Source organism: Rhagoletis zephyria, unplaced genomic scaffold (assembly GCF_001687245.7).
Source record: "Rhagoletis zephyria isolate East Lansing unplaced genomic scaffold, Rhagoletis_zephyria_1.1 Rzeph_scaffold_00719, whole genome shotgun sequence".
Classification (NCBI taxonomy): Eukaryota; Metazoa; Arthropoda; class Insecta; order Diptera; family Tephritidae; genus Rhagoletis; species Rhagoletis zephyria.
The window spans coordinates 157,720-170,493 of NW_016157803.1; the positions used below are offsets into that span (position 1 = coordinate 157,720).

The 12,774-nt window shown below is 35.0% G+C and overlaps 1 protein-coding gene across 1 annotated transcript; it reads right to left on the reverse strand.

Moving 5' to 3' along the window:
- Positions 1–2,915: 2,915 nt before the first annotated feature.
- Ptp36E (protein tyrosine phosphatase 36E) lies at positions 2,916–5,869 on the reverse strand. The gene has a single exon (XM_017613801.1). It carries the CDS (start codon positions 5,185–5,187, stop codon positions 2,932–2,934), a length of 2,256 nt encoding a protein of 751 aa, XP_017469290.1. The 5' UTR covers positions 5,188–5,869; the 3' UTR covers positions 2,916–2,931.
- Between the last annotated feature and the right edge of the window lie 6,905 nt (positions 5,870–12,774).

Below are 12,774 nucleotides of genomic sequence, written 5' to 3' on the forward strand. Positions count from 1 at the left end.
AAAGGCAGTTAAAAAATTCGTATAATTTTCGTCACGAAATTGATATCATAAATTTTGTGTTTCTAGTTCAGCTTTCGTCACTCGAAAATTTTACCTCAAAGAGGTGTTTTATTTGATATAAATACCTCGTATATGCGGAATCCAATACCACGTCATGTATGTACAATACAAAAGGGATTTGGTTATTATTTTTCCAATACTGTTTACTTTATTAATTTAAGTTAAGATTAATAATAATAGTCTTATAGCAAGTAGGTTCAAGGGAAATACCATTCCACAGTTTTGAAAAAATCGGTTTTTTGCTCTTTTGTAAAATTTATTTACCATCGTATACGCGGTACTGCGTTTGGCGTATACAAGGTATTTCGCACTGTGCGACGATATAGTTAAAATGCAGTCCAATTTTTAATTGTTTAATCTTAATTATAAAATATGTATATACAATGTGATTAGGTATTTCATTGATTCTTACAAAGAAGTTGGAAACTGTGTACCTACATATGTACTTATTTAAAAACGTCATTTAGAGTCTGGTAATGTTTACGAAGATATTAACATACAGAGCACCTAAGCAGCGCGTGTCATATCTGGGCTCTGTGCCCAATTGACATTTTGGCAAGAGAGGTGGCTGAAACCACAGTGAATAAGACAATTCGTGACGCCGCGAAGCCAAATTGTTTGCAGAGGTGGCAGAATCGATGGAGCACTTCAGGTAAGGTACGGACATATCGCCTAATTCCTTCTTTACGAAGCTGGCTAGAAAGACGGCACGGTGAAGTGGACTTCCACTTAACCCAAATACTGACGGGACATGGTTGTTTTAAATCTTACTTGTATAAATTCAAACACGAAGACGATCCTTACTGCACCTTCTGGCAAATGACGTTATTGAAGACGCTGAACACTGTTTTTTGTCTGTCCGAGGTTTGCAATGGAAAGGGATGACTCGAGGATGAAGGTGGGGAGGTCCGTTGTTTGCAATATGGCAAACACCATTTTAACTAAATTGCGTCGAGCGGAACAAATCCGCAGGTTTTTATAGAGAGGCAATACGCCGCTCCCCCTCAGCGAAGTAATGCCTAACGGTAGTTCCACGGAGCGAGGGAATCGGAGCAGGGGTGGGTTTTTAGTGCGGTGAGCCGAAAGGCAAGTCCCACACTTTCCGACTTTCAATGCATTGTGCCTCCTCTAGAAAACAAAAAAAACATACGCACCTAATAAGGGAAGCCTGATTTTCTAAAATATGTATTTATATATATATATGAATGTATTTCATTTATTTTCAGCCTTAAAAGGTTTACTTTTCAAAAATGCAAATAAAAATTGATTTTCTTTGGTTTGTAAAATTTGTCTATACGTACTATATAAAAGAATTTGTGATAACCTGAATTGTTAATATAATAAAAAAAGTGGTTATTTTTCCTTACATTTGGTAACCTTTTCGTCTAATCTTGGTTAGAAAGTTCTTTGAGCGGCGGCAACACTGGCTACAACTACAGAAAAATTTTGCGGTGTTTAGTTTTCATTTACATGGCGCTCTGGTAAGACAGATCGTGTCAACTGACTCGGGTTTACGTACCGGTAGGTTTACGTTCTTGACTAAAGCTGAAATTAGTCAAGAACGTAAACCTACCGGTACGTANCCCCCCCGAGTCATCTGACACGATCTAGTAAGCAACACTGAGGGCTCCAGTAATCGACGAAATTCTGCGTATACAGACTGCGTTTAAGTATACGTTCTGCGTTCTTGACTAATTTCAGCTTAATTTCAGCTTTAGAATGTCAAACGATTACACTACAATGAATAGGCGCTTAATGTGCGGAGTGAGTGTATTAATCCCAGTTTATTTATTGGAAACATGCTCCAATTTTTATTACAAGTAACATAAATTACAATCACCAAACCATGCTTAAAATTTTACTATGCACACAATACCCATGATTCAATAATAAAAGGTTTGCTCAAACAACGCAACAGTTTTCTCGCTCCCTCTTGACAAAATCGGCTCCTTTAGCAAGGCACTGTGTGTACGGTCGGTGTTATGCAGACAAACTTTTGTTTGCCAAATTAAATGGCGGCTGCTTAGTTTGCTCGGCGGTGGTTATGTCGAGTTTGGCACAGGGTTGCACGTTCATTATGGTTTTCATGGCTATTGCCAACACGAAATGAAAATTTCAGATGTACATAACGCGCACAATAANCAGATGTACATAACGCGCAAAATTTAAAATTTTTGTATATGACAACACCGAATTTGCTGCAGTTTGACCAAACAAAATTAGTTTGCTGTGAGAGTCGCCAAACTCGCTCTCTCCGAGTTTGCTGCAACAACAATTGCACGCAGTTTGCCAAACAAAATTTCTGCATAACACCGGCCTACGTTCGTGTGTGTGTGCAAAGCTTTTATAAGGTCGGTGTTATGCAGACAAACTTTTGTTTGCCAAATTAAATGGCGGCTGCTTAGTTTGCTCTGAGGTGGTTATGTCGAGTTTGGCACAGGGTTGCACGTTCATTATGGTTTTCATGGCTATTGCCAACACGAAATGAAAATTTCAGATGTACATAACGCGCACAATTAATATATTTTTACGATATCTTATAGGCAATTAAGTGTGTCCTAATCTTTGAAGCTCCTCCAGCATAAATTCAGTTCTCTGGCTTTCGGTATCACGGCAATTTTTGTGTATAACGATTATCTAAAATTCTTGTATACGACAACACCGAATTTACCGCAGTTTGACCAAACAAAATTAGTTTGCTGTGAGTCAACCTCGCTCTCTCCGAGTTTCCTGCAATAACAATTGCACGCAGTTTGCCAACCAAAATTTCTGCAAAACACCGGCCTAAGGGAGCTAATCGAGTGTTAAAACTCTGTCACTAATGAGCAAACCTTTAATTATTGAATCATGCACAATACCTACATTAGACGTTTATTTTTTAAGAAAATGAAGAACATAATGTAAAACTAAGTCGTAACAATATTTGTATTCTGTCATATTTTCAACAAGTTGCGGTCGGTGTCGGCGAACCGTTTTAACTGCCTGGAAAACATCAACTTCTCCATGCTGAATAACTTGTTCAATACATGCATTAGCTGCACAGTAAACTCCAGCACGACTTCGACCATCTGGAGAAACTACACAAACGGGACCGTAATCAACTTTCTGTCTCCAAACCTCTACCATATTCATCAGGTAAACAAGTGAGTTGGTGGAGGTTGGTACTTTATGCCCCATTGGCCAACATGCGAGTTGAAATAACTGAACAGTTTTGGTGGGAGCTTTAACACCTGCCATCATTTCTGTTAGAGATACAATCTTTTTATTTATTTTAAATTCCCATTGTTTAATATTAGCGTAGCTTTTGGAAGAAACACTATGAACAGAGAATACCGGTCCGTACTTCTCTATTTTTGATTTATGTGGCCAAAATGAAGGGAAATTCTGAGAGATCAGAGGTGGTTGGCATAGAACAACGACTACGGAGCATTCTTGATCGTAGACGAGAGACCAAAATTCACCTAATGTGTGTTTAAGTGGCCATTCCGTAACTATATATTCTCGTGGTTTGGTATATCCGTCCACAAAAACCGAATTTATGTAGTCGGTAAAAGCATTTCCCTGAAAAGAAGTTAAATATGGTCGAAAATTATCAGGAGGGACACACAACACATCGCGATTTTTGTCTCGATTATCAGCTCTATGACCCCCGGCGCAGTCGCCTATTGTAAATCGAGGTGTCTGCTTGCAAATTTTGTCATATTCTGATTGATATTCATTCATTTTTGTAAGAGGATTTCTCCGGGCTTTAACTTTTAAGCGGTCGGAGAGTTCGGATACAGGAAACCAAGTTCTTCCACATATTACATGCTCTTCTAGGGTATCGTAGGTGAATTTGTATTGCTCCACATTTTCTACCAGTCCCTTTCTAGACTGCCGTAGTTTTTTCAGATAACCAAAAATATTGAAACATTCCTCTTCTTCCGCCAATTCTAGATTTGCATCAATAGACAAATATACCCCAGATCTACCGCCTCCGTCGCTACAATGCACGAGCATTGGCCCCTTAATATCGTCACCTTTAATGATATTTCCCACAACTAAACGTACTCGACGTCGAAATTCCAAGATCGCATTAGAAAATGGGCACGAATGCGAATACCACTCTGTGTAATGGAATTGCAATATAAGGCGTTCATCGGCAATTTCTTTCATTTCGTTTACTTTGTACAAGCGGAAAGTTCTGATGTGAAAATTAGCAAGCTGTTCTTCGCGTACAATATTTATATGAATATCTCCATAAGTTTCATGTACTTCCATGTTTGGAGGCCAATATTGAACACACATAACTTTGGCAAAGTCAAACGTCTTAGTAAGCATAATTATAGCACTTATATTCTCTTGCCATACCATCTGCCAAAAAGCATTGACAGTTTCTTCAACTGGACCTTGAGAAACAATATATGCGTTCGGCTTCAGAAGACTATCAACATATGAAGCATTAATATAATCTGAATCAGGAACGCCTGATGTCTTTTTGAGGACAACGCGGTTGTAATCATAAGGAATGCATTTAGAGTTCTGGTTTTTTTCTTGATTGTTTTTCCTCAATGCGTGTCTACACATATTTGTTTCCACTCTGGCAGCCGTTTGAAATTCAAGTTTATAAAGCACAGGAAATTTTCTACGTAATTCGCACAGCTTAAGAAAATGCGCCTTATTTATTGGAAAGTGTGGTATAGTTTTCGAAAAGGAGTTGTTCTCATCTCTAGCTTCCAATCTGATTTTCTCAAACGAAAGAAGCCCACTGTTCAGCATGCTAAGTTTAATTGTATTCGGTATAGACACAAAATTATTTTTTCGCACGTCTTCCTCAGTACATCGCGAAGAAGATTTAGACCGGTGTTTCTGGCCAGTATGCGATTTATCCTTTAAGTTTGGCATTTCTAATTGGTTCAGCCAGTTTAAGTACAAATTTTTACGTTCACGTAGGAATGAAACGATACGAGTTAGAGCTGGGATGCTATCGATAGTATCAATAGTTGAAAACCGTCGCCAGTATCGATAGTTTTCGAAAACTATCGATGTCGGTTTTGGCAAAACTTCTCTCTTGCGTTGACTTCGCGAGAGTGCACCTCGCTTTGAACAAAATGACTTTATGGGGGGTGTGCAGGGGGTCGTACACATCACAAAACTGAAAGCCGGACGGCGAGGAAACTCATACAAATGTGCAGAAAACACACATTTCAACTAAATTAAGCTATTTGAACGTTTATCCATTTTATATTGTGTTAATTTCATTCTTTAACGATGAGGAACACGTTTATAATTAATTTGTTTATTTTCCATTAGACAACCGAAATAGTATGTATGAAAGTATGTATGGACAATGACCGAAACGAAGATGGCCGCATGATTCAAGTAATTTCGGTGCGTCCGGGCGTTTTTAAAAAATAGTTTTACCCGATTAACCAAAAGACAACAAGTGGGTTTGGGCTCTCGAATCAGACTGAATTAAATTATTTATTCAATTTAAAATGAAGCTTATATTCTAGTTACAATATTTGCTTACTAATTACTTTTGGCATATGAATTTAATAAAACTGCTTGCTAATCAATTTGTTCCATGTGAACTAAATAAAACTGCTTGCTAATCAATATGTTCCCCAATTTACTAATTCTCGGAAATTTGGTGTCTTTTTGATTTTCAATTTCTCTTTTTGTGTACAACTTTTGCAATATGCCGGAAATGGTTTTATGTTTCAACTTTATTAATTTGCTTCAAGAATTCTTCATACTTATCAATTGCACCGTCAGGTGTTTTTGTGTAGCTGTTAATATATGTAACTTCTCCCCCCTTTAGATTCGAATTCTCCTGACTTCGTGTATTCAATTTGATTGTTATACGTTTATGTTTATTGATAATAACAATAACTATCATTACAATTATAATTATACTTATCATATTGCATATATTCGATATTTTACTATGAATTCTCAATTTAAAAATGCTTTCTATGTTTGATCTATGCTCCTCTATTATTTCATCAAAGGTAATTCTTTTCGTAAAATTCCGAATATCTCCATATTTTAAGCTTACAATATTTTCTTTTATATTTTCAATATAATTAGAAAAATAGTAGTCGTTAATTTTGATAGAACAATTATTAAATCGTATTAAGTAGTTTCCACTTATAATGGGTTGTTCTTGATAACATGAGTGATTAAGCTGTAAATTTATTGCGTTTTTAACAACAATAGTTTTTATGTTTATTTCTAATATTTCCAGTTCTCTATTTTTTGTGAGATGACAATTATTTCTTAAAATACAGTGATTATACTAAGTTTCATTCCTTTCAATGATTTACTTTCTTCAAATATTAAATTTTTATTTTCGTAAGTAAATATCTCTTCTATTTTGGCTTCTATTTCTTCTTTTTCTTTATTGGGTATAGGAATGACGGTTCTTATTTTTACATATTCAAAGCTTTTAGGTATTTTTATGCCGAAAACTAAATATGTATTATTTAGAATTACTGTGCCTAATTGTAGATATTTAAGTTTATTATAATCGATATTATATTTTATTATTTCCTCACTTGTTAATATATTTGGATGTATTATCCCATATTTGGCTGATACAATGTTTTCTTGAAGGTGTTCAATTTTACTTTTCAGTAATTGAATTTTTGTATATTGATCTAAGTATAAATTTTGTTTATATTCGTCATACATGAATTTGTTTATTGAGTTCAGCTCTTTTTCTATTTTTACTCTATCACTTTTAACAATTTCTTTGAGATGTTCAATAGCTGAGGCGAAATAATCATTTATTTTGATTTGTTGGTTAATTGTGTCGTTTGTCCGTAAAAGATGTGCTTGTATATTTTGTCTGTCGTCCTCATCCATTGTACCAAAGAGCCATTTTGACATACTGCCTACTGCATTAATTAATCCTCGCTTGTTTCTAGTTCTAATTGGCATAAGTGTCAGTAACTTATTCCTTACGTCTAACAACTCCCTTTGTAATATCTCCTTATTTGGTAATTTCATTAAAATTATATTGTCGGTCATACCATTGATAATGTCTTCTAGTTGTTGAATGTCAATCATATGTAGTACTATATCGCTATCCTTAGGTATTTCCTGATTTCTAATTTGTAAATCTATAAATCCGGTTTGTTCAGTTAGTTCCGTCAATGTCATTATTCCTCCGCATTGTCGTATCATCAGTGTTATTACTGCTATCATGATCCGTGTCTGTAAATTTTAAAGGTCGTTTAATATTTCTAACATGGACTTTTTCTAATTTTTGCTTTCTATATTTGGGTTGTTCCTTGTGTCTTACTGCCTTGTAATTTTTTATGAATCCCTCTGCTCTTTGCTCTGTATATTCTTCCCTGTTCCTATTCAATTTAGTGATTGATTTCTTCTTTGTCTGTTCCAAATTTTTTCTTACAATTTCTTTATCCACTTTGTTATTATGAACCTCGTTAGGTGTGAATTTTATTGTAGAATGAAACCTGTCATTATAATTTATAATAGCTTTTTATATTAACTGCTTAACTGATATGTCTTTGTTTAATTTATATAGCATTCTAAACTTTTCTGAAATGGTATTATTGAATCTTTCAATGTGTGCGTTACCCGTATGGCTGTTGGGTTTGGTTAGATGAAGTTCTATATTTTCATTGCTTTGAAATTCCTTAATCCTTGTCGCATTAAATTCATTATCTGCTATTATTTTACATGGTTTTCCTATTTTGGTAAAGTAGTCTTCCAGTTGTTCAATGATGGTAATATGATTTCTGTCATTTAAAGGATATGCTACTCCATACTTAGAAAATTTAACTATCATTGTTAAAAAATTTAATATTTTTTAACATAGGTGTCTATGTGCATAATTTCATTATTTTTTGTGGGTGTTTCCGTATGCGAAAATTTTGGTCTGATTGGTCTCCTGTCATATTTAACTTCTTGGCATGTTTCGCATTGGTTGATTACTATTTGTATTAGCTCTGCTAATTTCGGAAAGTAAATTTTATTTCTAAGTTGGTTATACGTTTCCTGTATACCAGAATGTAAGCTTTCCCTGACATGATATAGCGAAATTTGTTTGACCGCTTCGACTTCAGTTTCGATATCCTGTGCTCTCATTGTGCACTTTATAAACTCTAATTGTTTATCGTTAGAGAACATTTCTATGAGCTTTTCTTGAACTACATTATATTGCCGTTCAGATAGTTCTGAAAAAATTCCTACTTTTCCCTTTGTTATATATTTCCTAAATATATCACCTAGTCTACCAAAATCATATTCCGAAACGAAAATAATTCTTTTCCCATGTATCATTTTTAGCTCTTCTGTCCTTTTATTTGTTAAACAAATTTGTGTTTTATATTTGTTGACTATCTCTTCTTTGATATAAAAATGATCATGCAAATTTTCTTCAGCTGAATGGACCGTTTGCATTGACGCATCATCCTCGAGATCGTCGATTATGTTCAGGTCGTATTCAATATTTTCGCCCGTATTTTCTTCACTATGTTCTATTCTGCTCAAGAAATCGGCTACTTTATTTCCTTACCCTTCAAATATTCAATGTCAAATTGATATTCTCCTAGTTTTAATAACCATCTCTGATGACGTGGTGACATGTCCTTTCCTCTGTATTTAGAGTGTAAAAATTTTATGGGTTGGTGGTCTGTTACAATTTTGAATTTCCTTCCGTACAAATATGGTCTGAAGTAATTCACGCTCCACATAATAGCTAAGAATTCCTTATCCGTAGCTGAATAGTTTCGTTCGTGATTATTTAGCGTTCTTGATGCATAGCAAATTGGGTGTCCTTCTTGTGATATAAAAGCGCCAATTGCATAATTTGATGCATCAGTTGTTAATGTAAATTCTTTTTCGAAATTTGGATATCTTAAAATTGGGTGTGAACTAATTAATTGTTTGAGCTTAACAAAAGCTTCTATGTAAGAAGGGTCCTTAGTGTTGATTCTTACTCCCTTTTTTAAATATTTCGTAATTGGTTGTGCTACCTTTGCGTAATCTTTGACAAATTTTCGGTAGTACCCTGTTATACCCAAAAAACTCTTTATTTTTTTTCTGTTCTAGGTAGTTCTAAGTCTTCTACAACTTTTATTTTATCTGGGTGAGGCTTCATACCCTCCTTCGTTAGTACGTGTCCTAAGAACTCAGTTTCTCTCTTTAAAAAATTACATTTGTCCACTTGTATTTTTAATTTTTTTTTCTCTAGGACCTTAAAAATACCTTTGATTGCCTTTATGTGTTCCTGCAACGTTGTGCTGAAAATTAGAATGTCATCTAAGTAAACAACACACGTCTTGTTTATGAAATCTCGAAGAATTTCGTTCATAAGACGCTGGAAGGTTGCAGGTGCGTTCTTTACCCCAAATGGCATCCTTGTAAATTCATACAGACCATGAGGTGTAACGAACGCAGTTTTGCACCTGTCTTCCTCTTTAATTGTAATTTGATGATATCCCTTAGCAAGGTCTAGTGTCGTGAAGTATTGGGCACGTCCCAATTTATCTAATATTGAATCAATGTTAGGTAACGGATATTTATCATCGATTGTTACCTCGTTCAATTTTCTATAATCTACTACTATTCTGTACTTTCTTTTTCCTGAGTTATCGATTTTCTTTGGGATTACCAATAAGAGACTGGAGTAACTGGAATTACTTTTTCTTATAATATCTTGCTCCTCCATCTCTTTAATTTGCCTACGAACTTCCTCTTCATGTTGTGGTGGGTATCTGTATAATTTCGAGTTTATTTGCTCGTCCGTAGTGGTCCTAATTTCATGTTGAATTTCTGTGGTGCTCGTTAACTTTTCACCCTCTTTAAATAATAGTTTTTCAAATGTTTTTAGTAGTTTGGCTACTTCTTTATACTCTTCTGTATTTAAATGCTCTAACTGTATTCCTTTAATTTTATCATTTGTCACTTCCAACGCACAAATTTCTTTAAAATTAAAAGGGTTATTTACAAATTTTGTTTCTTTTTCACGTAAAGTTATTTTTCCATCCACCAGATTTATCATGGTGTTCAAATGGTTTAATAAGTCAATACCTATTATAAAATTGTATTTTCTACCTCTTAGTGGTGTTGATTTCCATTTTATATACGCATTATCAGGTAAATTAAATTCCTTTGGTGCTCTAGTATGCACTTCATGAGTAATTTTCTCCTTACTTGTTACTGTGCTGATTATTATTTCATCTTTAAGGGGTATTTTCCTAAAATCATTTAGTTCAGCGTCTACTAAACTTATGTTCGCCCCTGTATCCACTAAAACAATGTACTTTTTTTCGTCAATAGTTATTTCTATTCTCGGTAACCCGTCCGAGGCTTCCTTATAAAAAAAATTGCGTTATTTACTTCTTTATATTCTTCAGATTCTCTATTGCTTTGCCTAGGCGATTGCAAGCGATTTTGGCTGCTACTGCTGCTAGGGTGTCCTGCGATTCGAGATCTGTCTTGGTCAGTTTCTACGTTATCAATTTCCATTGGTTCGACTTGGTTTTGTCTAGGTTGATTCTGACGGTATTGACCGGAATTCTGTTTAGGGTTTCCAGTCGTTTGTTGTCGTTGAAAATTACCTGAATTCATCTGTCTATTATTGTTATTATATCTTCCGCTAAAATTCTGCTTATATTGCCCTGACACATTATATCTAGCATCATTTTGATTACCTTGATTATTTGCACCTGGTCCCGTGCTTTGATTCTTATCAAAATTTTTGTTGTATTTCTGACCTCTATCGGGATACTTATTATTCCATTTATCTGTGGAATTGTCCCCCTTTGTTTTAAACTTCCTATACTCTGGTCTAATGCAACTATCCTCAAATCTTCTACTCGTCATTATTTTTATTACATTGTTCAAGTTTCCTTCGTCATAAATCTTGTCTAGTAATACTCCTTGTGTCATCTCTTTTATTGTATTTACTAGTAAACTGTCCATATTGCTTAAGTCGATGTAGTGGTCACCCCTATAGTAAACCGTCAGTTCGTCCGCTTTATATTTAATATTTTGCACTTCTATCATTAATTCGTTAACTGAGCTTACCTTTAGGTTGGCTACCTTTCGATATAAGTGGTGAGGCTCGACGTCTGGTCGGTACCGTAATTTTAAAGTCTCCTTAATTAGCTGCCAATTGTCCGGCTGTGGGATGTTTATTATTACGTTTTTCGCCTGTCCTTGGATAGTCCTGTAGAAAATTGATCTAACCACCTCCTTCTGTAGTTCATTATTATTTATTGTGGATAATAAGTATTCTATGCTGCTGAAGAATGAGTTGACCGTTATTTCCCCCGTTCCTGTGAAAATAGGTAAACTGTTCACAGTTTTCATAAGACTATGTCTGCTGCTGTTGTTGTCCTCCGTTCTGCTCCTTAGTTCTAGATAGGCTTGCCGCATTTGTTCTAGCTGCTGTTCTCTTCTTGCCAGCTCCTCCACTAAGTCTACGGCGGGTATTTGAATCTGTTCGTTAGCCATTCTCCTTTGGTCGAAGATTTGTTGTCTCTTTGAAGAAATCGTGCTGTTGAATTTAAATGCTTTGGTGTAACACTTTATTTACTTTGTGTTCACTTGCACAGCACTTTGAACGTTTTCTGTAAGTGGTGATTTCCGTTCTATATTCGGTGGAAACCACTGCACTTTATGTTGTTCTTATGTATCCTGGACTGTTTTAACTATAAGGCGTTTACTGCACGTTTTTGTGGCTTCTGCTTATTCATTGAATAGCGTTCACTGCACTTTTTGTGGTATTTACTTTAGTTTTTTTTTTTTCAAAACAGTCAATTTATGATTTATATTAATTATTCTTGTTATATCCTGGAGGGTCTGGTCAACGTCTTATCGTTGGCTACAGATTCGCAGGATTAATTTGGGAATTATTTGTACAGGATATTTTAAACGATTTTTTTTTCCGAACGCGGTTCGAATCACTGGATCCTTGTTCACGATATTTACTTTATTTCGGTTTACTTACAAGGATCCTACCGACTGCGCCATTCAAGTAATTTCCGTGCGTCCGGGCGTTTTTAAAAAATAGTTTTACGCGATTAACCAAAAGACAACAAGTGGGTTTGGGCTCTCGAATCAGACTGAATTAAATTATTTATTCAATTTAAAATGAAGCTTATATTCTAGTTACAATATTTGCTTAATAATTACTTTTGGCATATGAACTTAATAAAACTGCTTGCTAATCAATATGTTCCCCAATTTACTAATTCTCAGAAATTTGGTGTCTTTTTGATTTTCAATTTCTCTTTTTGTGTACAACTTTTGCAATATGCCGGAAATGGTTTTATGTTTCAACTTTATTAATTTGCTTCAAGAATTCTTCATACTTATCAATTGCACCGTCAGGTGTTTTTGTGTAGCTGTTAATATATGTAACTCACGTGTGAGTAATGGGCTGTTTTTGCTTACGCGTAAATGCACATTTAGCGCATTTAACTGTAAATGCTACTCTAAATGTACATTTATCCATACAAAATTCGTCACCTAAATGCAACTAAATGCAATTCCATTTTTGCATTAAGAATCTAAATGCTAAAAGCAACCCTGTGATCTTCCAAAATTTCCACGATTCGAACCACGGTGCAGCGAACAAAGGTGGCGCCGTCAGTGGTACCGCTACTTTGGTTTTGCCGATTTTGACAGTTGTGGTAACTTGTAAATAAACCTTTGTTTACAAATCAGCGAAAGAGAAATATGAATTATAAGTGA